This window comes from Prionailurus bengalensis, chromosome B1, assembly GCF_016509475.1.
Source record: "Prionailurus bengalensis isolate Pbe53 chromosome B1, Fcat_Pben_1.1_paternal_pri, whole genome shotgun sequence".
Taxonomy (NCBI): domain Eukaryota; kingdom Metazoa; phylum Chordata; class Mammalia; order Carnivora; family Felidae; genus Prionailurus; species Prionailurus bengalensis.
This window is the reverse complement of record NC_057344.1, coordinates 71,201,165-71,228,008: the sequence shown is the minus strand read 5'-3', so window position 1 is coordinate 71,228,008 and position 26,844 is coordinate 71,201,165. Positions and strand designations below refer to the sequence as shown.

General features: G+C 37.4%; 1 protein-coding gene across 2 annotated transcripts in view; it reads right to left on the bottom strand.

Moving 5' to 3' along the window:
• The window catches only part of PDGFC (platelet derived growth factor C), a 206,676-nt gene that overhangs the window by 37,146 nt on the left and 142,686 nt on the right, over positions 1-26,844 (bottom strand). For both annotated transcript variants that reach the window (XM_043566784.1, XM_043566782.1), the window contains exon 3: positions 18,588-18,768. In XM_043566784.1, the coding sequence (XP_043422719.1) occupies positions 18,588-18,768 (181 nt within the window). The remainder of the gene's footprint in view (positions 1-18,587; positions 18,769-26,844) is intronic.

Below are 26,844 nucleotides of genomic sequence, written 5' to 3'. Positions count from 1 at the left end.
AACATAAAGATAGCCAGAGGGCAGGAAGCAAGCAATCTCTTTCACCTGTGCTCATGGCCACTGGCAAACAGTTACTGGGCCGGGTGGACTGTTGGTTCAAAAACCATTAGTGGATCCCCCCACTAAAAGACCCATGAGTTTTTCAAAAGTAAGTGTGAGAGCAAATTAAACCAACAGGGTATGACTGCAATCACGTTATCCATTTGGTTTCAAAGAGTGTTAAGTAGGCATTCAATAAATAGTTCTTAGCATCACTAAAGTAGGAGGAACATTCTGAAAAGCGATCATCGGGGACAAGTTACTAAAAAGGAGTAAGTTTTGAATAGGTCAACATTAATGGAAGACCAGTATATTCTTTCATTTATAAATGATACATCTTTTACAATCTAGATCGGATTTTTCAAATTCAAGCTGTAACACATTTAGTGGGTTGTGAAATCAATTGAGTACATCGTAACAAGGATTCTTAAAAAAAAGAAACAGAAAACATCACACTGATTTCATATATTAAGGTTAACTATTATTTCACAATACATACGTATCCCTGCATATCCTATTTTAAAATGTGTGTGTCTGCACATATGCATGCATGATTACACTTTAAAATGTTTTCTTATGGTGGAGTCTTGGCCTAAAAGTTTAAAGAATACCCACTTAGGGTGACAGTGGCTTACAATCAGAAAATCTGACCTTTCAAATAAAGGTAACACATACTTGTTGATGGTGTGCCAAACACTGAGCTAATAATCCTCACAGCAATGCTATAAGGCAGAAACTTCCGTCACTCACATTCTGTGGGTAGGAAAACTTTCCCAACGTTATACAAGTAGATTAGTGGAGGAGTAAGAGTTCAAGCCAGATCTGTGGCACTCAAGGTCCCAATAACACAACTCCTTTGCAGTGAGGCCTCCGTTAAGAATCTTGGTCAAGGTCAGTCCAAGGTGCTAAGGATGCTTCAGTAATGCCCAAGAACTTAGAGGAGTAAACACTATTGCTAGCATAGATGATATCATTCGTATCACAAAATACTGTATATCCAAGCATTCCTAACTATGTGTTTATGTGGACCACGGTAGCTTGTAAGGAAAATAAACCAGCGCTCACTTTAAACAGTATTCATTCAGCTTGATCTGTTGACAGTCACGGGGAGGCTCATACGCTGTGGAAACTAGCAGCATAGCCGAATAGCTCGGATTCAACCACCTCTTGTCCTTTCTGTAAGGGGACGGTCAAATCAGAGCATACCCTACATTAGAGGCACATGCCATAGATTACAAAGTAGAATACCTGATCTGAACTGAGAAGTCAATTCAACTTAAAAATTAAAAAAAAAAAACAAAGAAGCATGGTATTTTGCTATGTAAGCACAGGGTGGTAAAGTATAGACAAAACTCTGCAACATTAACTTTGAAAACAACATAAGTCACGAGGTAGTTGAGGATAGGGGAGTCCTTGGGAAAGAAGAAAAGAGGGACTCAGAGAGAGGAGAGAGAGGGAAGGAAGGAAGGAAGGAAGGAAGGAAGGAAGGAAGGAAGGAAGGAGGGAGGGAGGGAGGAAATTAGGCAGGGAGGAAGGAAGGGAGGAAAGAAGGCAGGGAGGAAGGAAGGGAGGAACGAAGGGGGAAGAGAAAGAAGAAAAGAGGGAGTCAGAGGGAGGAGAGAATGGGAAGGAAGGAAGGAAGGAAGGAAGGAAGGAAGGAAGGAGGAAGGGAGGAAATTAGGCATGGAGGAAGGAAGGGAGGAAAGAAGGAGGAAGAGAAAGAAGAAAAGAGAACCCTACTCCTCCATTACTTTGGTTAATACTTTCTGCAAGCCATGTTGCTTTTTTTCAATAAGATAAAAATGTTTCTCCATACATCTTCATCTGAAGTTCTATATAAAGAATATCTCACTACTTGAAAACACTCCTTCGAACTTTAAGTGACTTCCAGGTAGCCATGCTATTCCCTACAGCTTGAAAAATAATGAAGCTAAATCTCCTCAGGAAGAATTACAGAAGTGGATAAAAATGCATTCAATGTCTACACCGTACAATGGCATGTTATCAGGCATTCTGATATACATAACAAGGCACGATGACCCATTACCAAATATGGCCACACATATTTTAAAATTTATTACATATTTATATATATTTATTATTTGTATATTTATGCAGTATTTGTTTATTTACAATTTTACAATGATACACTATCAGGCTGTATCAATACTGAAACTGAACAAAGGAGAATGGTCGTCACTTCAACCAAGTGCTACTTAACTGCTCCGGTTTCCCTAAGGTTCCTATGCAGGCAAGCGTGCTGATAGGTGACGCCCATAGCTCACTGATTACCGCCAGCATCCTTTCTGCTTCCCCCAGTTGAATTTTACACTTACAAGGAGACAGTTGTATTTGTTCTCCAAGCCCTTTGTATCAGTAGTACTTGCTTTGTAAATATCCCTATTTAAATACTATGTAACCTAATCAAATATGAGTTGCTGCTTCATGATGAATGAATGCTTTGGAAGGACAAAAATGAGTTACTATTAAAACAACTGCTGTTCAAGTAGGTATGAGAGAGATCAATGTAAAATGTAGGAGGCGGAACCTCATAAAATCCTAAAGGAATTCTGCACTTAGATTGCTTTAAATGGTTATCTTCAAGCTCTGGTTTTCACTTAAAGAAACCCAAACTGAAAGTCATGATTAATACATTATGGCTAAGATTTGTGGAAGAAATACAACAGGACTCCAATCAGCACATTCCTACTTAAAACAAAGGGCTTGGCCCTAAATGAAGAGTAAGGGAATTAAAATTAAATGCTCACAAAATATGTGTATTATTTTTATGATTCTCCATCTGAACTATTCCAGTCAGCCAATATGCCAGTTATCAGCCTCCATGGGTACATGAGCTGGCTCTTATTGAATTCCAAAATTTAAAAATATCTTGAGAATATCACACACATCACTATCTTTCGCTTTTGAACTAGCTTAACTTTTACATATTATGCAATTATGTAAATCCTCCCCCAACACGCACACATACCATACCTGTTGAAGCCAAATTATATAAATTTTGCATGAGAGGAGATTTAGTAGCACTAAAATCATCAATCTAACCTGGAGAAATGAAGGGCTTTTTAAGCAATCAATTCTCAATCTTGACATCAGTTTAAAGCTATAGATTATATCTTGAGCTCTTAGCATCCTAAAACTTCATTAATCTCTGTCTCAGAGGCAGCAAAGCCTTATTCATGGATTTATTTATAGTGACTATTTATGTTTCACACATTTACTTTGAATCCCACATCAAGAAGAGTGATTTGTGGTATTATTTTTGATTTTGTAATCTTTAATCTGTGATAGATGTTCTATTCTAAGCTGCGAAAATGGTTCTGCACCACACAGAATTTTAGATGAAGATTATGAGATTACCTAGTTTAAAATAAAAATTTCTCTCCTGACCTAAATTGGCACACTGAAGGCATTTTGTGATGCAAAAATGTGTTCTCTCTCATTATTTTTGATTAAGCCATTAAAAAAAAATATGTACTCACCAAATATTCTTCTAATTTTTATTTATGGAAGTCTTCATAAAGACTTTCATGGAACACCTCCTATGGTGTTACATATTTTTATTTATTCAAAAATTTAATTTTGAACTTTGTGGATTGTAGGTCATTTTCTAGGTAGTGATATTGTACTACATCTTGTTATGCAACTACAAGTTGTTATTACCATTGAGGACAATGAGGTGCAGGGTATATACATGATCTTTCTTACAAATGAATACCAACTTATAATTATCTCAAAGTAAAAGGTTAAAAAAGTTCTTATTGAACAAAAGTTGATTAAGAGATATCATACGCTATACTTGAAATTCGTGATTAGACTACAATTTTTCCTATTGATTTGTTCTGGACCTTAAGCAAATTGCATTCTTTCTCTGAACATACCTCTTGGTAAGAGGAATCATTTCTCAGAGTTATTATACTGAATAAATGAAATGATATACATCAGGAACTCGATACAGTAGCAGATGTTCAAGAAATGATGTGTCCTACTATTTATTTAGGTAGTTTTTTTTCCCCCGGCTTAATACAAACTTATAGTTAAAATACAAAATGACCTGTATTGCCAAGTCAAATGACTGAATCCTTACTTACGCTAAATTGCATCCTGCCACAGCCTTGCAACATAAAGGAGTAAAAACCAAATGCAAAGGCACCACAGCGGAAAGTCCAGTATCTTGCTGAAAGCCTATACGTCCTTTTAAAGAGTTAAGATCCTAAAATTGCTCAGTGACATGGAATTATCCCCTGCCGTTTATGCCAAATAAAGACTGTGGCAAGCCACAGGAAACAGTGAAGCCCTTTTATGTAATTAGAAATCCTACTGGAAGAGAAAACATAAACTGCAGATAAATGAAAAGTAGGATCCCAGCATTTGGGAAAGCCCCTGAAATATGCAGTAGCAATGAACACCTTCCCATTCGGCATTGTTACATTTACAAACGTAGTCAAACGTACCCCTCTTGACATTTAGGCATCAAATATTAAGCCTTTTCTGAGTTCCAAAAGATGACTAAATAGCAGTGAGCAATGAATTCAGAGAGAATGCAGGATCCTGCAGAAGACCCAGTCTGAAAGGGATCCCTGTCTTTAAAACAAAACTCTGTATGCCTGGGTAGATCTGGAAGTTCTTTTTATCGTTTTTATCAGTAATGGGACTAGACTGCCACAAAGCATCATTCATCATATTCCAAAAAAAAAAAAAAAAAAAGAAGGGGGGGGTGAATATTTGTGTCAGAATGTTTGAGATGACTTCTAAAGAATCTGATCCAAAGGATGTGTCATGTATTTTAATACTGCCTCTCCCAGGTATTGGGAGTCAAGTTTTGGCATGCAGTGTTTCTCTGTCTCTCTAACAATTCACTGTCTTTCACATGTCTTTTCCTAAAACAACTAATTACACTTAATGCTATTTCATTAACTTACACCCGGCAGGAAAGTGTTTTGCTTTTTTTTTTTTTTTTTCTCTCTCTCTTTTTTCACCCTATCAGAATGTTATTCCACTGGAAAAAGGCATTTCCTTTTTATAGCAGTGCTATAAAATTTAAGGGCACAATCTCAGAGGACAGAGTGGACACGACCTGAGCTGACTGGGACCTCTCCGCACCTACTTCCAACTCCTATCTTCAGATTTTATTTTAGAGTCTTAGATAATTGCCACTTCAATGCCTTTCCTATTATCCATGCAATGGTGGTGCGGGGTGGGGGGTAGTTTCTAACATAAACCTTGGCTTTCTTTAGCAAACCTGCTTTGGAAGTACTTAAGATAATTCATATAGTCCTTTAAGGCAACAGATGACAGCCTTAATCCGTCTTCTGAATAACTACTTGCAGTGGAGAAACACAGGAAAGGTACCAGGCAGGTATTTTCATACCAGCTTTTATTCACGCTTAAACAAAAGAGGACTTGACGTAACTAGAGTGGAAACACCTAGGCAGATACAAGACCTTTGCCCGGGGGCACTGACACAGAGACATCCTGGTTCCGGAATTTCCTCCCTTAGTTCAGTGGGGCCTTCGCCCAGAGGCGTCGCCCTGAAAATAGCTGTGACAGGTCATTCCCTTGTATATCAGTCCTTAAGATTTGTGTTTCCTTTTCCGTTCATTTTAAAGATTATCAAAAGCCTATTATATTTCAGACTGTGCACAGACTGCCTCATTTAAGACTAAAAATGCCAGGGGTCTTTTGTACTCCACAGTGCTACATTTAGGATGTGCTTGATAGAAGTCTTCCAATTAAATCTCCTTTTCCATGCCATGCTTCTCAGTTTTAGCTTATTTATTTATTTATTTATTTTGTATACATTTTAGCCTTGAAAGTCTCCTTAATGACACAATTCTGAAAAATTCTTTGGAGCTGAAAAGACTGCTAATGCACTCGCAAGTAACTATGGTAACTTTCAATAGTGATGAAATTTGACCGATCAGTGAAATATAATCAGTGAAATATTGACTCCATGTGCATTTTTACCTTCTTTAAAAGAAACTGTCTTTACTTCAGAAATAACTTAAAATTTTTTTAACGTTTATTTATTTTTGAGAGAGGGAAACAGGGCACGAGCAGGGGAGGGGCAGAGAGAGAGGGAGACACAGAATCCGAAGCAGGCTCCAGGCTCTGAGCTGTCAGCACAGAGCCCGACCTGGGGCTCGAATTCATGAGCTGTGAGATCTTGCCCTGAGTAGGAGGCTTACCCAACGGAGTCACCCAGGTGCTCCTACTTCAAAAGTAACTTTTAAAGGAGCTATAAGTCTTGTTTGCATTATTTTTTAATTTTTTTTAATTTTTTTTTAACATTTATTTATTTTTGAGACAGAGAGAGACAGAGCATGAACGGGGGAGGGTCAGAGAGAGGGAGACACAGAATCTGAAACAGGCTCCGGGCTCTGAGCTGTCAGCACAGAGGCCGATGCGGGGCTCGAACTCAGGGACCCCAAGATCGTGACCTGAGCTGAAGTCGGCACTCAACCGACTGAGCCACCCAGGTGCCCCTTGTTTGCATTTTAAAGGTAACTGTGTGGAGAAAGCAAAATTGAATCCTCAATATTCATCGCGACTCTCATTTATATATATAAAAAAAAGCAGGTAAATTCTCACTCAGTTCACCAACTTCTCAAAGTTTCTAAAGTATCCATGACATCATAATCAATTTTCTATTGTATTATTTCTTAATACTTAAGTGTTATAATAAGGAAAGATGAAAATAGAAATGGGATAGAAGAATAAGAAGTAGATAAGAAAGCAAAGGTGGTGAGAGAAAATCTTACATTTGTTTTCCCTTCATCAGTGATCTTCCCAAAGTAGTCCAGATGCAGCCTGGCTTTACCCAGAATTAGGAAAGCCCTATTTAATATCCTCACTTCTAAGTATGTGACCTTCTCTGAGTTTTAATCTATCAAACGGTGATAATACTGCATTATGGGCATCAGATGATATAAAAGCACCCATCAAGCCCAGTACTTCTATCTCATTTTTTTTAATGTTGTTTTTTATTTTATTTTATTTTATTTTATTTTATTTTATTTTATTTTATTTTATTTTATTTTATTTTTTGAGAGAGACAGAGATAGAATGCAAGTGGGTTACGGGCAGAGAGAGAGGGAGACACAGGATCCAAAGTAGGCTCCAGGCTCTAAGCTGTCAGCATCCCAGAGCCCCATCCGGGGCTTGAACCCATTCACCGTGAGATCATGACCTGAGCCGAAGTCAGATGCTCAACTGACTGAGCCACCCAGGCACCCCGCCCAGTACTTCTTTCAATATATATTCATCATTCTCTTCTGCCTAATTCAACTATTTCCAAGTTGATATCATTAAGCACTTCCTTTCCAAAATATGTCTACAATAGGGGTGCCTGGGTGGCTCAGTCGGTTAAGCATCCAACTTCAGCTCAGGTCACGATCTCGCGGTCTGTGAGTTTGAGCCCCACGTCAGGTTCTGGGCTGACGGCTCAGAGCCTGGAGCCTGCTTCCGATTCTGTGTCTCCCTCTCTCTCTGCCCCTCCCCCGTTCATGCTCTGTCTCTCTCTGTCTCAAAAATAAATAAACGTCAAAAAAGATATATGCTTACAATATACTTGACTTTCAAAAATTAACCTCTTCAAAAGTATATAACATTAATTGCACTTAACTTTGACTTTTGTTCTAAGAGGAAGTAAGAATTGATGCTTATATTGTATATAAACTAAGATTCATGTGATTTCAAAATAACATTAAATAGCCATTATGTCATCTTAAAGAGAAGTAAAATTTTTAAAGCTCTAGTTGTAACATTCAAGGCATTCAAATACATCAACAGCATTACTCAAATGGAGAAATATTTGAAAACTATGAGGATAGCATTTTCTAAAAGGTATGGATCATATGGTGAATTGGTAACAACTAACCCATAAAATTAATGAACCATGATTGTTATGCTATTGGATACTACTGGACATAGTACTAATATTACAACACAGTTCAGGATACGCTAAGTGGCTAATCAACGTCAAGTCCTACCTATGACTCCCCAGCATTAAAAAAGGAAATGTAATATTAGCACCATGATGCAAAGCAACTGCTATAAGGGATGTTTCATCTGGCATGGAAAAATAATGGAGTTGTCCCTCAAGGTCAATTACAGAGCGTGGCACCTGGCACATACCATGCCCTCAAAATACTGAACGGAATTTGAGTATCTTGTTGATCAAATGCAAACTTAGTGTTTGATAAGGACATCACTATATGAATAAAGACAAATATGATGACTTGAACTCTGTTCTCTCCTAAAATGATTGATTCTGAAGATAATTTTTAAATGCATAATTCTTCAAGGCCAAAGAAAGGAGCCAACGGTGGTAAAATTTGGGAAACTGAAAAGCAGGTAGGTGTGCAAACATTCGATTGGTGGACCAAAATTGCGCAGGGAGACAATCAAGAAGCAACCTGGCTTACACGAAAGAGCAACCAAAAAGCTCTGGGATGTACTGACATCAGTACTGATAGAAGTGGGAAGGACAGGGGAGCTAAAAACAGGAAGACTGGTTGAAACTCATGAAGCTGTCAGGCACTCCAAATCTATCTTCCCACTGTGGCAGGAGACTGACTCATTCAAATTTTTTTCCCTGAACAGAATAACACTGAGGATTGATGGACTGGGGAACCCAAGCAGAGTGGGAGCAGTGATATTCTGAATATAGGGTTATGGCGGAGGTTGAGTAAATGTGTTTACACTTAATGCCGAGGCTCTCAGTCTTAATCCACTCTGCTCTCATTTCAGAGAACTGGCAGCCAGGATTATAACCCTTAGAAAAGAGATTAGGGGAATCAGGGGGCTTTCAAGGAATTGACCTGGCCAACTCACAATACAGAGAAGACTGCAGTCAGCAAGCCTATCCACACACACACAGAATGTCCAGTCAGTTTTTAAGTGGCCAACTCAAATTCTAGACTTAGCCAAGTATTCATTTAGGGTTGACGGTTAAGTGAAGGAATTTTCAGTTATTCAAGCCCACAAAATTGTATCTCTGATGCTCCTTTTTCACAGTAAATTCATTTACTCTCTTCCCAAACAGGAAGCAAAGGAGAGAAGAAGACAAAAGATCCTGCAAACAAGAGATCTAAAGCAAGAAAATGACAAAGGAAATACTCAAGATAATGATGGGGGGAGTGGAGGTGGGTGGCACCCCAAGGATGACAGCTGTGTGGCAGGTCTAGAGGGAAATCAATCTAAATTGAAGTAGACTGGATTGTTTCAGCAGAGATTTCTTCTGGTCAGTGAAATTATTAGAGAACATGAATTTGAGAGGAGATTCACACAATTTGAGGAACAGTTTGGGGATGAATAGCTGATACGTACGTAGAAAGCTAAGCAGCAAACCAAAAACTAACACAACTCTAAGGAAAACAAAATAAAACAAGGCAGGAAAGGAAATGCAGTCACAGTATACTTTATGGCTCAGCGGTGAAAAATGATTACATGGCCACCATAATGTACACAATGGATTTGGATCTTGATATAATCAGGATATAATAGAGAAGCCAATGACGGGATGCTTCTGCATGTGTGGTAAATGCAGGAGGGTGAAAGAAAGAAAGCCTCGTACTCCAGAGAGGGAAGTCAGTGAAGATCATCGATAGTTCTTTAAAACCAAAGAAGCAAGAAGTAGCAACAGAAGCATGTTACATGAAGGTATAGAGGTCAATCCTAAAAGAATCAGTTAAACGAAGTGGAAGTACTTGCCTCCAAAGTACAGGAAAGTAGTATGGACAGAGGAAATTGGGGACACCTGCTTTTTTGTAACAAGTCTAAGAGAAATATTTGCCTTTTAAAAAATTGCAAGTGTAATTCAGACAAAAATTGGAATTACATGTGAAAAAATGTCTGAGGAGATTGAAAGAATATTTCTTCGTGGTTGGGACTGCCTTATTTTACTAAGAATAGTGCTTTATACCCCAGGATACATGACTATCTAGTCTAGAACCACGCCTCAGTGCTGGATCTATGCCATATGTGAATTATCAGCCAAGCTTAGTGCTGAACTAGAGAAGAAGGCAGATTGTCATTGATTCTAGTTACATGGGTAAGAGATACTGACAGTTGACAAAGCTGATAAGCCTCACTACATAGCTTAGAAAAGTCAGTACAACAAATGCAAGCATTAAAAATTGAAACCTGGGGCACCTGGGTGGCTCAGTCAGTTAAGCGTCCAACTTCGGCTCAGGTCATGATCTCACGGTCTGTGAGTTCGAGCCCCGCACCGGACTCTGTGCTGACAGCTCAGAGTCTGGAGCCTGCCTTGGATTCTGTGTCTCCCTCACTCTCTCTCTCTGCCCCTCCTCCACTTGTGCTCTGTTTCTCTCGATCTCAAAAATAAATAAACATAAAAAAAAATTTTAAATTGAAATCTATCCATTTCTAATTCTATGAGAAAGTTCCACTTTTTTGTAATCTTGAAATATAGAGAACACAGGAGTATGTTAGCAATAAAATATTCATGCAGAATTTCTCAGCTGTTCCAAAAAATATTCATGTTTGCTTGAATATGAAAAGTATTTCCCCAACATCTTGTAGCAAAACTCTCTGCATCTGCTCAGTTATAGTGGAGAGAGGTTTCTCACCCACAAGCTCAGTGTGAGAACATCTTGTATCAGAGTCCCCAAGCATGTTTGAAGATGCAGATAATTGAGCACCACTCCAGATAAAGAGGGTCACCATCTTTGATATTTGGTAATATGATTTTTAATAAATTCTTTAGACATTTTAATTTTTTTTAATGTTTATTTTTGACAGAGAGAGAGACAGAGAGACAGAGAGAGATAGAGACAGCATGAGCAGGGGAGGGGTAGAGAGAGGGAGACACAGAATCCGAAGCAGGCTCCAGGCTCTGAGCTGTCAGCACAGAGACCAACGTGGGGCTCGAACTCACGAACTGTGAGATCATGACCTGAGCTGAAGTCGGACGCTCAACCGACTAAGCCACCCAGGCGCCCTTAGAAATTTTTAATAATATATTTGACATCAAGTCTATACTAAGCAATTTCCAGGGTTTCTGTTTGATTGCTTGTTTGTTTTTTTTCCTTAAAGAGTCATAATATCTGTCTGTTCTGAACAATTGTCTCTCTTCTCCAAATCTTTCCAAACCATTTCTATTATACTTATTCATGTAGTATATTTGTGTGTGTGTGTGTGTGTGTGTGTGTGTGTGTGTATGCATGTGTGTTGTGTGTATACATTTCTTTTCCCTCAAAGCAAAGTGAGTTCTCAGAGACCCAGGGCAATGCCATAAATTTTAAAAATTTCTCACAATGAAATATTTCGTCAAATATTCTTCAATACATGCCAGAAGACGTAACAGGAGAATGGATGGGGTATTGAAGACAAAAGTATTTATGTTGTCATTTTAAATTGCAACCAACTTCTAGAGAATCATTCCATCGGGTTTAGGGTCATATGAAGTCTAAGCTTTTAAATATTTGTGGCTTGAGATATAAAATATGAATCAATCAAACTTCAAGCTTTCCTAAATTCATATTTATAACCCCTTGTGCATCAACTTAAAGTGGTTTTTCTGCCTCTTACCATCCCTGCAGCAGCACCAACTGACTTTTCCTTTCTAACTACAAATCGTGCCATCTGTGAAGTTCTTTTTTAGATAGCTAGGAATTAACTGGAACAAAAAGAATCAGTAGAAATGGAAGAGACCATGATCTTCACATGAAAGAGAGCACTGTGCCCATGGGGTAGGAGTTGGTAGAAAAATACATTAAACAGCTCTTAGCCAAGTAAAAGCTTAGTCTTTGTGGCAATTGTATAATTTCTTTGATGTAATAAAATACTGTCATCTCTAGACTCCCTCCATAAATATACAATTACACTGTATATTTTAATAAAAACCTAATCATTCAAAAAGTGTTTCAGACTATATACTATAGAGATACAGTATTTGAAATAACTTCTTTTATTCTGTAAATACTACAAAAAAATTCTAACAATTATTTTCTCTTAATTCTCTCTTAAGGTTAATAAAAACTTATTTTAAAGGTTTAAAACCTGAATTTTTCACTCATCAAAATAAGCTTAATATAGTAATATAGGCATGCAGTGCAACTTGCTATGAAAATTCACGATTTTTTAAAATCTTGACATTTTAATACTGAATTTGTTTCCTATGGGATTAGGGTTACGATATTGCTGTATGTATTTTTTATTCCAGGTATGCTGTTCCCCCACCCCCCTACCCCTCCTCCCACCCCCCACCCCCACCTAAGAAAATGAACTTGATACCTTGTTTGAGAATTACTTGGAATTTTTCTTAACCTGAACATAAAAGCAAATTTGGCCTTCAGTTAAGACTTTCCTTTACATGATATTAAGAGTGAAATAACCTACTGGCACATGCCAGAAAGGACGGAAAAAATATCCCCCTCCTCCCTTCTCCCTCCAACTTCAATATTCACTGAGCGGCTTTGTTCTCCGTATCCCGCATAATTAATAACTACTTTGGCAATCAGTCATGCATTCCTTAATGGCACCTCAGGCATCAAGTGTCCTTCTAAGCCTTCCCCACAGAAACCATACACCCTTCTATAGTGCACACTGGCCAGGCACTGACTTAACTCTGGACAAGTCATTTAAAAAATCACTGTTAAGGAAAACCCATAGTTGGGGTTATAAAGTAGCTACATTACTTGCGTGCCACTCTCTAGTATTATTTCATCTCTGGGTATAACTTTACTAAAAAGAATAAAAAATACGTGATACCCAAACAACTGTCACTTATCAGTGGAAAAAGAAAACAGAAAATAAATAATAGAAAAACTTTAGAAGCAACTTAAAAGATGAGTTTCACAGACTGTTGTGAGTTAAAGGAGTCTTCACTTCATTCATCACCCCACACTCCTCTTTTCAGGCAATAAAGGAAAGAAGATAAAAATATATGGAGTCATTAGCCCGGTAGCTATAACATCTATTTCTCTTAATCTAAACTGACCCATTTATTACATTAAAAAATGAGAGCAGACGAATTGTTGAAAATATTATGTTATTACTTCTGATCAGGAAGCTTTAAAAAATTCTGGAAAATACAATATTCAAAAACACCGTTTTAAAAGAAATCAATAAATAGTATTTTAATCATCCTTCAAAGTGTTCACCAGGTTTGGAAAGAGAGAAAAAAAATCCTCAAATCTCACAACTGTTTTAAAACAGATATATAAATATAACAAACAACATTATACTCAAAAGGAATAGTTTTATATGTAAAGAATGAAACCACTAAAAATATTCATATTTGGGTTTGTATATTTTACTTCAAAATAGGTATGGGTTTTTGAAGTAACTGATAAAAATATGCAATATTTTTATATTAAGGCTTATTTTCTTACAAATAAACTTTTGATAAGATCTTTTGATGCTAGAAGAAAAGATGCTATTTTTCAGCCTTTGTAGGTTTGCTAACAGTTTTAAATAATGGTGCTTATGCTACAGTACACAGAGTAAAACATACATAATCTATTATAAATTACTCCAAAATTAAACAAGAAATTTTCTTTTCTTTGTAAGAGATCCGAAATGTGCGCTGGGCTCTCAATGTGTGTGGCCTCCAAACAGAAACAAGCTTGCACTGTTTTATTTCAGTTTTGCTTCATTTCTTCCCAAACAATCTCTCACTGCTAATCTACCAGGCCTTTTTTTTTTTTTTTAGCATGAAGGGGAAAAAAAAAATCAAAGACATTATTAACTCCTTATGCACAATCATAAAAGCTGAATGTATATTGTTTGGCATCAATATGCATGAATTTATTTTTCATTACTTATTAATGGGGCATAAGGGGGTATATATTTCCATAAATAATTCTCGAAAATAACACTGAAATGCTAACATTTTAAATTTATGTAGTAAATTTATGTGGTTATGAACATAGTTTTTAATGGCAACATGTATGGCAACACTGTTTCTGAAAATTTTAACTAATGTATTAGAATTCTACTGCTGAGCTACATACTATCTAAAGTTGGTATAGAATCAACCAGACTTAAAGGTTAGTTAGAATCAAACATATCCATTTCGTGCTCCAAAAGAAGGCTGCAGAATGGTCTCCCTTACTTGTAGACTATAAAGAATATTAAAATACACTTTCTCCATAATTGTCCCAGAAAAAAAAAAGAACCGATTAAACTCGAAGTTTTTGTTCGTGTGTGAACAGATGCAAAATATTAAGCTAATTATAAAAGAGCTGATGAGTATGATTATACACATTAATGGTTATAGTGTCATAAGTAGGCACCAATTTCTTGAACTACTTGGGATGTTCCACTCCCACCAGAAAGAGAGAGAGAGAGGGAGGGAGAGAGAGAGAGAGAGAGAGAGAGAGAGAGAGAGAGAGAGAGAGAGAAACTAGTTCTAATATATCAGGACCAGGAGAATACCTGGTGTCATTAGTGTGATTCTTCAGTGCTCTAGCTGACAAAACAGCACTATTATACAACATTAACAGAGGTAACACATACTATATGAGAAGTCAGTACAGCTCCAGGGGGGTTTAGACAACTCCCAGGGAAACTGGCTGAACTACCATGAGATACTAGTGAGCAGGTGCTTCAGGGTGTGCTAGGCACTCAGTAGCAAACCTCAGTTCGGGAATCTAATAGTCCACTAAGGACCTATGGTTCCTATCATTTTTATCATTAGAAAATTAAAGGAGACCATTGGGGCCAGTGGTCCCCAAGGTCCTATTTTGCAAGGGTGGGTTTGCAGTCAATGAGACCAATGCCTTTGAGGAGCTGGGTGTGCTAATTATGAAGTACATCCTTGACAAAAAAGAAAAAAAAAGTATTAGAGATGATCCAGGGGTTGGAGGGGCATGTGCCCTTGAGCAAATGCCACAAGAACTTTTAAGTCTGTTCTTGAAAAGGTAAACTTTCTTCCCTTAGGCTTTCATTCATTGATACACAGATAAGATTGATGGATCTTTCCAGGCTAGTAATAATATTGTGGGGAGGAGGGCCATGGAGGGAAGGATGTCATTTAGCAACACACAATGATAATTCAAAACATTCTGGAAGGCTTAACAGCAAAATCGCTTGTCAACTTTTCACTAACCAAATCTCACCCTTCTGCAGGCAGTTATTGAGAACAGGAGTGTGGCTGTGTTGGGGAAGAGGCATACAAGGAACCAAGAGAAAGGATTCTACGAAATGGTAGATAAATAGCCAAAATAGATTTAAACCCAACAGAACTGAACAATCTGGCAAAATCAAAATCACCAAGTCATATTTATTGGGCAACAAGGACCATGACATCAAATTCTCTTGTTTCTTGCAACCCAATGGCTGCTGGTTTCCTGAGCATAAGACAAATTAATAGAAGATGTCCTATGTATATTTCTACATATTTCCATGTTCTGCAGGCCAGCACAGGTCAACTTCGGTGCCATGCAAAACATGGCTCAAAGGATGTCAGGAGAATGTCAATTCCCATATTTACAGCTTATCAAAGAACTTCAATAACTATTTAAAAATGCACTGAATTTAATTTCAATGATGCACCCGGTGATACACCTTTCATCTAAAGTCTCTCAGATCTTAATCACAGTAAATCTCCAATAGCAGGTCAAATTCAGGTGGCGGGGCCCTTCTGAGTCAAGAGGATGGATGATAATTACTACAGACCCTATGATGCTTTATCTCATTTCAAGGCTCATGAACAGGATATACTCTCACAGATAAAAATACAGCTGTCAGTGAATCTTCTGTTAAGCTGGAGTGAGTGAATGGTATCATCAACTCAGCATTCAAGTATTTATTAAGAACCTCTAATGTGCCCCAGAACTGAGCACAACACTATAAATTTCCTGTGTTTTTATCTTTACGTATTTTATTTAATCCACACAACTCTGTGAGTTATACAACTAGCTAACCCATGCAGTCATAAAATTAGAAAAATACAACCCTTGATGTTGGCATATATATATTTTAGCTTTCATGTCTTATTCTGTAGCAGGATGATTGTTAGTTATACATATTTAAAGTAATATAATGGGAAGAAGAGAATTTATTTAAAATATAAGTATCTTCTCAGTTTCAAGTTTTTTTTTTTTTAATTTTTTTAAAGTTTATTTATTTTTGACAGAAACAGAGTGTGAACATGAGCTGGGGAGAGGCAGAGAGAAAGAGAGGGAGACACAGAATCTGAAGCAGGCTCCAGGCTCCAAGCTGTCAGCACACAGCCTGACGCGGGGCTCGAACTCACGAGCTGCAAGATCATGACCTGGGCCGAAGTCAGATGCTTAACCGACTGAGCCACCCAGGCGCACCAGTTTCAAGTTTTATTTTGTCACAGATTAGGGATAAATAAAACCTTTGCTGTGTTATAACACCCATCATTACGTTTTTGAGTGAAACTTAATTGTTTCATCTTTATATATTTAAGAACACTACGTATGCTACCTACACACACTGAAGATGTGGACTGTACAACTTGGTGAAAGTATAGTCCTATCTCCCTCTGCCATCTCAGACTTAAAAAATTTTAACTTCATAAATTCTCTAAAGTAAGACACTGTGAAAGTGTGTTAAACAGATTCTTAGTGGCTTTATTCAAACAAATCATCACAATATCAATAGTGGTTGTTGAAAACAGTATCGATAGATACCAAGAGTGGTTTTTGAAAATGCTCATTCTTGTCTACTATTAACATTCCTCATTCCTAGATAAAAGTCTTAAATTTTAATAAATTTAAAGAAGAATACTAAATTATTAAAGTAAGAGACGTTTTGGAAGAGACCCTATACTGGCAAAAAGTATTTCATCATGGAACAGAGGTGTGGATATCTTAAATAATCTATATAAGGTAACTGATCAAGATTCACAATTTATTTATGACATATAGTTTAGAGCTATCTCCCTTAATGTTGATTTTACACAATAAATTATTCTACTGTTACTAAATGAATAAAAGATCCTTTTCAAACTTCAGTTTGAATTTATGGTTTCTTTTACCTATATCTACAATAATATTTAAATTTATTAATCTAATCAAATCCTTCATGTTCCACAGACTTGAATTTGGGCAACCAAAAAAAGAAAGTTCTACTTAACATTACAATAAGAATATAACATATAAAGTTTAATATTGATTCCATATTTTCTAATTGGCTTCATGAACTGTTAGCCTGCCATGAGCATTGCTCTTATATCCAGTAAGAACACAGATGTTAATGCATGTAACCCACATTATGTTATGTTCCCAGAGTGCCTGCTGATTTGTTAAATCTCCCGTCAAAAGTACTGAAGATATCAATTTTTATGTTATTTTAAGTGGTGATATTATTGATTATAGTTAAAACGTATACTAGGTGACATCAGCATATTTGTAAGAGTACTTCAGAATTACTATAAGTAATGTGATAAAAATAGTAAAAGCATGTTTAATATTTCTGTTGTGCAACAAATAGATATGAATGTTTGAAATAATATGTAAAGGATACAAATCGCCAGGATATAACTAAAACTATAGTAACAAAGACCAAATAGGTGTCTTAAGGTCCAGTGAAAACTTCAGAACTTCTTTTTTCAAACATGAACAGCCACAAGTATTATTTAAGCAGGATAAATATTAGCATAAGTAGGATGACAGAGATGACTACTTTTTAAAGTACATTTTACTAAAACACTGATTTTAGAAAGAGCTAGTAAGTTTACTTCTCCCGATAAAAAGAAAAATATGATGTACAAAATGTTGTGTACATGTTCCTAAACCACACACATAAAAAATAAATTTTTGGCAGGTCCAGAAAAGGAAAGATGCCACCTTAATGGGGGAGAAAAAGTAAAACATCACTGAAGGATATGGAATTTTAGGGCAGTTACAGACATGAATTTAGCTAAAATGGTATTGATATCAAACAGTGCTGGCTTTCTAGGTCTGCAATGTATTCATAACAAATATATAAATGAATTTGAAAATTCGAACTGTTAGAATCCCGTGTAAGCTTCAAAATTTATCTTTTTAAAGTAAGAGTAGCATTTAGCAAAACGCAAAAGAGTATCACATAAGAAAGTTCTACAAAAATGCTAGAAAATAAAATTGTATTTTATTACTTAATATGACTCAAACTTGAAATTCAGGAAGACTTTATATGGTCCAAATTTTGATGATTATCTAAATGGGAAGAGCAATAAATATACAGATTTTCCTATTTTTTTTTCCAAGAGAAAATACTATGTACTTATGCAACTTCCCACAAACAATGAATAGTGAGTTGCAGGGGAGTTGGGTAGGGGGTTTCTCCTCAAAGTTGTAAAAAAACATGTTTTATTTCATTACTCTGAAAAGGTATTTAACATGGCCAATGATTAACGATCTGTAGTGATGGAATTTAAGTTATTTGTGATAACTACAGTGACGTTTATGGATTAAAAAATCAAGGTAGGGAAAAGGTTTTGTTTTTTTGTTTTTCCTGATTCTCCCCGCCCCCCACCTTTTTTTTTTCTTTTTTTAAGGTAAGCAAATAACTGACCCAATTAAATCAGGGGATCTGTAAGTGGTACTTACTGGCATGACAATGTTGTAGTGGATGCAGAACCCCGGTTCAGAAGGAAAATATTCATCAGATACAAATCTTATCCTGATTTGATTTCCTTTAGAAATCTGTTTTCCTGGCACTGTACCAGAACCACACCAGCGTCCTAAAATAGTTCCATCACTGGGTTCTTCAACCTCTACAAAATCATACCTGCAAGAGACAAAGGCAAAAGAGACATAACATCACATGATCATAGCATCATTTGTTACTTTAGCAATTCAAATTCCATGTTCATGGATACAAGGCAGCTATCTATGGACCAGAGCCAGGAGTCCATTCCAAATTTAACTGGGTCAATATAATCAAATACTCCGAAGAAGAGGCACAATCGAAAATGCTTTCTCAACGTGGGCAAAATGACTCTTCTATTCCAAGCCCTCTAGTGCCGCTGGTGATGAACTCCAAATTCACTAAAAATAGCCATCTCAAGGCTTAAATATTTTGTAGGGAGCAACCGTATCTGACATTCAACTTATGAATTATTCAATGTAATTTCCATTTGGACATGATAGTTTTACTCCAATTTTAAATGCTATTCTCATCGCCCATTACTTTCCGACAGTAACGCTTTCACCCTAGTCAGACTCCTTGGCTCCCTTTCCTCATCTCTGAGGCAAGCTTCTCTACAGCCGCATCATTATATACACACCCTTCAAATCTCACTTTGTACCAGTCTGCCTCTGTGAGACCTTTCTGGGTGTTCTCAGCTCACCGTCCTCTTTCTCTTTTTGATAAACACATATGTTCAATATTCATTATATGTATGCAAGTGATCCATTTTCATAGTCTGTTAAATCCCTGAAGAAAGGAATCAGTTTTTATATACTTCTAATTTGCACTGCAATGCACACAGTATCCTAAACATAAGGAATACGTAATATTTTTCCAACAAATGTTAATTTTGGTTTGAAAGGTTTAGATCAGTGGTACTCATCCGGAGCAGTGTTGCCTCTTAAGAAACATTCCAGAAATCTTCAGAGGCATTTTGGCTTATACTGAGACCAGGGGTGGGGATAGCACCATGACACGTGGCAGGCACAGTCCAACAATGTTCAATAATGGAAAGTCCCAGAAGTGAGTATTGGCCCCGTGTTCTCCATGCCTTTCAAACAGTTCACCGGACGTTTATGTAGGTGAAATTTTTGATGTAGTTCCTCTGAGTCTGGAAACTAATGCTGTTTCACATGTAAGCACAAATATGTTCTGCAGTTTTAGGTAAAACCAAATTTTCCAGAAATTTAACCATCAAATAAGTTGAAGAAAGTTTCTATGTTTTGGAACTTAGCAAGAATTACTATGTTGGAAAAAAACATATCATGAACAGAAACACTGCTTATACAATCTGTATTCCAATTAAACCAATTAAACATATACATATTCGTCTATATCTAGAACTGTCATATTCACAATGAATCTACTTAAAAGATGCAAATATCTACTTCCTTGCATTTTCCTCGCATACTTGTGCATATGTATTTATGATTTTAAATCCATTATTTTCATAAAACTTACTTTGTTATTTTAGCTTTATATAGCACACATGCCATTATATTTATATTTCAAACAATTGTGTATATAAATAGATGATCACTTCTATGAACTTCCTTCGAGAATACTAAAGAGGACACTGCAAAAAATTTCTTAAAATGTAGGTCTGACACGGTTGAGAATCACGGGTAGGCGTTTTCAAAAATATAAATTCAGTAGATACTAGACAACAAAAATAATATGTTTTGTGCAGTACTGAATTTACAGAAGAAAAAAATTATTGAAAATTATATACAGAGTATGTAACGGGCCAATTCTATTTATAAATCTTCATCCTGAAGAAGTATCCAGAACTTGCTTATGACATGTAACTTAACTTGTTTCAGCCTCATTTTGCTTGGTCTTAAATTGAGGATGATGCTACTTAGCTCTCAGGGATACTTTGGGACAGGAGACGTGTGTGTACCTAAAACACCGTTGGCTCACAGGTGCCATTCAATAAATCTCCATCCTGCATCCCGTACCCCCTCCTCCACATGAACTTTTAATATAACCGTGGGAGTCTGAAAGCAATAAATAAGAAAACTCAAATACAAAGGGGAGAACACCTGCTACATCACATGACAGGCCTCGGTCATCAATGACAAACGTGTAAATCGACCGGTGGAACTATTCTAGGAGTTTGGTATATATGTGTGTGGTGGGACTGAAAAGTGGTGGGGTTAGGGGTTAGAGGACTTGGACAAAACAGACCTAAGTAGGGGCGCCTGGGTGGCTCAGTTGGTTAAATGTCTGACTTCAGCTCAGGTCATGATCTCGCCGTTGGGAGCTCAAGGACCACGTCGGGGGCATTGTGCTGACAGCTCAGAGCCTGGAACCTGCTTTGGATTCTGTGTCTCCCTCTCTCTGAACCTCCCCTGCTCTCTCACATGCTCTCTCTCTCTCTCAAAAATAAATAAACATTAAAAAAAATTAGAAAAGAACAGACCTACGTAGTTATTTCAGATTTCCTTGGTATAAAAGTTGATAACTACCATTTTATATGAAAAGATAATTTTCATATCAAGATAGTTTACATGTGAAACAAAGCTTTTTTTGTATCTGTTTGTTCTCTGCTTGGGAGGTTTTCCCCTAAACCTATCTAATGTAGGTTACCACCGTTGCTAGTTTGAAGAGAGCCAGATTTGGGACCTGGTCGATCATTCTGTAAGCATTTATGAAGTGCTCACTTGGTGCAAAGTGTTCTGCTAGATTCTTAGGATTCAAAGATGAAACTATAGCTTCCTTGGGCTCAGGGCCCATAAAACACTTTGGTAAGTGCTCTAATGAGAGTACGTAGGAAATACTGTGGAAGACTGGCAGAGTAGGAGTAATTCTATACAGTGAGATTAGGGTTAGTTTGCAAAGGAACATTTGGGCTGTCAATGAGTACTGACTGAGCGGGGGTGAAAGGAGGGGAAATGGAAAAGCATTGTAGCGAGAAGGACAATGTGTAAGATGCAAGAGAAGAAAGAAGGGGCCCAGCATGGTGGGCTGGGAATAGAAGGTGGGGAACAAAGAAGCAGATGAAGATCAAGCTGGAAGAACAGGCGTAGGTGGGAAGGCCTTTGGGTAGAATATTTTGTAGGCATAATGTAGCAAACAGGGAAGTGCGGTTTTAGTAGGCTCTGTTTCTTTTTACAAATTTAAGTCAAGATTCTAAAGAGTGGAATGGCACAGAATATCTGGATTTCTGGCTTTTTTTTTTACATATTAAATTTGAAGATCTGGTAATACTAAGTATCATTAGCCCTAGGATGAGTCCATGAAGTTCAGATCTCTGGAATTGGTGTCGGCTCCAGAAGAGGAGGTGTCTTTAATTTCCTGCCTTATCCCTAACGCCTGTGTGTCAGGAACATAGTACATACTGTATCAGTATTTGGCGGATGAAGGAATGAACACCAGGCCTTCATGCGTTCACTGCAACTGAGACTGGGACCAAGTGGAAAGACATGTTCTTTCTGTCTTTAAAGATCCCCATGTACTTTCAGGGGCGCCTGGATGGCTCAGTGGGTTGAACGTCTGACTTTGGCTCAGGTCATGATCTCATGGTTCTTGAGTTCAAGCCCCTCATCAGGCTCTGTGCTGACAGCTCAGAGCCTGGAGCCTGCTTCGGATTCTGTGTCTCCCTCTCTCTCTGCCCCTAACCCACTCACATTCTGTCTCTGTCTCTCTCAAAATTAAATAAACATTAAAAAAAAAAAAAGATCCCCATCTACTTTCTTTGTTGTTGTTGTTGTTGTTGTTGTTGTTGTTGTTGTTGTTGTTTAAATGCCCAGATCGTCATTCGTTCACATTATTTGCCCATGTGGGCCTAAGAGGCACAGCCATGGAGGTTTCAGTGAGGGAGTAACACTGGCAGGGAATAGAATCACCACTTCTCTGAGGAATGCCAGGAAATGATAACATTACAAGTGCGGGTAGAAAGAAGAGATCCTGTAACAAACACATCCTGAAAAGGAAGAGTCAGGGGAACTTGGGGAAAGCCACTATGAGGGATGCCACAGAACTGAGCAAAGAGGGAAGAGAAATATCCACCGGAAACAGAAGAGATCCACAGTGCTGACGGTACCAATGCCAAAGAAAGGTCAAAGACGCTAAAAACCAAAAAGTATCCCTTGGGTTTGGCAATTACGAAGTCATTTCAATAAACTGGTTGGGCAGAACAGAAACTGTCAAAAATGTACTTCAGTCCATTTTCAAAATTATCTAATAGAAGCATTGTATGAGAAAAGATCATATGCAAGAAAACTGAAACAATTCACGTTAACTATTTTACTATTACACATTTTTCTTCTTATTGTTCGAAAATAAACACTAGTACGTATTGATGTGATTTGTAAGTTCTGTAGAAGTATTTAAAAGGAGTTTTTAACCACACAGAAATACCTGGATTATACATGTGAAGACCTGGATTATACATGTTAAGAACTTATTAAGGAACGATTAAAATTAAACTTGGCTTTATCTTAGATCCTGAAACAAAAATCACTGTCCTGCAAATAAGAGAAGTACATCATGACTTTCTTCATGAAGATTTTCTACTGAATTTGATGCCATTAAAAAAAAATCAATCTTTATAATCTTTATAACAATTTCTGGATTTGCAGTTAGACAGCTGGCAATTAATTCTTACATGCTCATACATGCTCACCACGTAAATGTGGTGCACACATTTACCACAGTGCTTTAAAAATCTACATGGTTTTGCATTCCATGATGGTTAAATGAAATGGACATCTAAAAAAGTACTGTTTTGTGTGTGTGTGTGTGTGTGTGTGTGTGTGTGTGTGTGTATAAAACAGCAGAATTGTTTCACAGTAAACTTTTAAGATTTTTTTTTCACAAGTGGTGTCCTATGACAATATAATTCTATTGTTCACCCAATATTCCACCCAATTATTCCACCATCAATTTTTATGGTCATACTCGACAGCTGTTTAGCTGTGTATGGAGCTGAAAAATACCAATACCATCATTATTTACCAAGGCTTAGTTTTCTCTCTTGAAACCGTAAATCCCCTTGCTAAAGGATATGGTTACAAAAATAGCATTTTTTTTTAAAGCTTAAGTCATATTCAAGATCAGGTAAAATAGACCAAGTGAAGATCCACCTGTAAAGTATTCCCATGCCTCATTACTGTGTGTAATCTTCAAAACAGAAAAAATGAAAGCAAAAATCACTGCCGCTTGATTCTACATTTCCTTTAAATGTTTGAGAATATGGAGCACGATTGGAAAAAGACTAATGCATTAAATCCAGTTGTCTTCCCTAATAAGTTGAAGTTTTTCTTTTTTCTGATCAAACGATATCTGCAGACGGAGTTAATTGCGGAAGTCCATTGGTTTATATACTATAGCATCGCTCAAAACATCAAGTTAGAGAGAAAACAATGACAAAAGATGTTTCTAGGCCGCAGCCAAATGAAAGGGGAATGAAAAAACCAAGCAACATTTGACACATGAAAGTGAAATTACAAAACGTAATCTTCCTTAAACGCCGAAATCTACACATGCCCAGGTGACTGTTCTGGAGACACGGTAATCCTTATAATACACTCTCAGGTATTAATTTCCAACATGCACAACTGCTCACATCAGTATTTAAAGGATTTACTAAACCTATTTTATGAGCCAATCAAACATCACTTTCTCACGGCAACATGATACAGAGCACACAGCGCTAAGTGGTTTATAATGATCACTCCCTTTCTCTAACATACCCCTGGGGACCCATGGAGGATTTATGTCCTTTTATGTTTAACAAACAAGTCTGGTATTGTAGACAAAATTTTCGTTCTCATGTGGGAATTCAAAAACTGTGAGGGCATGAGGACTGCTTTCCAACTCGCAAGAATTGTGAGGAGCAAACCGAAGAAATAAATTCCCTGGTAAACAGAATTGTCAGACACCCTGCTTCCTTCAACAAACATAAACCAACCCTGCAAAATAGGCTGCTTCTCATTCAAACTCACTAAAACCCCATCAATTAAACCTACCTCATGAATTACCGAATCCGACAGTAGTACGAGACCCTGCCAACAAATACACGCGGACCTTAAAAGACCCAGCTCTGCAAGTGTCACCTGGAGCCCAAGTTTGTTGGCAAAGGTAATAAAATCAGTAAGATGCCAATTATTCCACAGTGCTTACTGGATTCTACGTCAGCTTAGCAGAATACTATTCATTCGCACAAGTTTCAGATCCCTGCTCGGACACCAAAATGTCTACATCCACTTTAACATACTGAAAAGAATTTTAAAATAATAATTAAATTTTATCAATTGCTTTTTATTCACAAACTCATTTGACCCTCACAAAAAAAAAAAAAAATCACAAAAAGCTGATACTGCTACTGTGTCCATTTCCTAGATTATAAAATACAGGGCACCTAAGCTCCTAGTCAAGGTCACATAGACTAAATGCAGAGGCAAGGCTTCCTTCCACTTTGGCAGTAGAACTCTAGAACCCACGGCTAACTCCAGAACCCTTAAGTTCTAAGCCACTCTATGTACTGTATTTGAAATATGCATCCATAATTATATTTGCTTTATTTTGAGGCCTCGCTGAAGAGAATTTGTGTCTTTGTTCAAATTGGCTAAATGGTGTTATTCAATGGCTAGAGAAACATTCAGGGCCATTCAAATAAAACTGATGAGTTAACTTGTTCATGTGGGCACATACATTTTCCAAGTACTTGTTTGAATCAATTTGGTAATACAACAGTCCCCCTCATCTGCAGGGGATATGTTCCAAGATCATCAGTGGGTGCCTGAAACCTCAAACGGTATCAAACTCCATATTTACTGTTTATTCCTACACATACATACCACCAATGACAAAGCTTAATTTATAACTTAGGCATGGTAAGAGATTTAAAACCACAGCTAATAGTAAAATAGAATAATTATATCAATATATCATAATAAAAGTTATGTGAATGTGGTCCCTCTCTCTCTCTCTCTCTCTATCTATCTATCTCTCTGTCTCTCAAAATATCTTATTGCACGGTACTCACCTGTTTTCCTCTCGTGATGATGTGAGATGATAAAATGCGTACGTGACGAGCCGAAGTAAGGCAAACGACATAGACACTATGAAGCTGTGTTAAGTACTATTGACCTTCTGATGATATAGCACAAAGAGGATCATCTGCGACCAGACCCCAAATGACCACAAGTAACTGAAACAGTGGATGAGGAAGGTACTAGTGTATTTATTTTTAGCTACTCTAAATTCTCTATGGATAGTTTTTTTTTAATTTTTTTAACGTTTTATTTATTTTTGAGACAGAGAGAGACAGAGCATGAACGGGGGAGGGGCAGAGAAAGAGGGAGACACAGAATCGGAAGCAGGCTCCAGGCTCCGAGCCATCAGCCCAGAGCCCGACGCGGGGCTCGAACTCACGGACCACGAGATCGTGAGCTGAGCTGAAGTCAGACGCTTAACCGACTAAGCCACCCAGGCGCCCCTCTGTATGGATAGTTTTAAACCTACCTAGAAAATGTGTAAGTCAGACCACCGAGCATGCTTCAGAGGGCTGAGAACACATGATGAAGTAATTTTCAGTAAAATATGATAGTTCTACCTGTGAGAAATGGTTATGTTGTACATGGTGGGCTAGTTTATGGAAGGCAATTAATAGATTCAATTTATCTTCTTACTAAATAAAAACACTGCAAATCTGGAACTCATGAATTCAACCTATAAAGGTAGAAAAATTAAGCGAATCAAAGTATAAGGTGAAAACTAATGGAAATGGAAAGTATAAGAGATGTATTTGAAGCCAAAATTAGAATTTATAATTAAAACCAAAAGCTGGTTCTCAGAAAGGAGAGATAGACAGATACAGGGAATGAAGGAGGGAAAGGGGGAGAGGACAAGGGAGGAGAGAAGGAAATAGAGAGTATGACCAAGAATTTACATAATTAGGAGTGAGGAAGATAGTAACAATCACAGAGAAAAATGTATTTAAGGGGACTGGGTGGCTCAGTCAGTTGAGTGTCCGACTCTTGATTTCAGCTCAGGTCATGATCTCACAGTTCGTGAGTTCGAGCCCTACATCAAGCTCCATACTGATAGCACTGAGCCTGCTTGGGGTTCTGTTTCTCCCCCCCCCTCTCTCTGCCCCTCTTACACTCACATGCTCTCTCTCTCTCTCTTTCTCTCTCTCTCAAAATAAATAAACTTAAAAAAAAA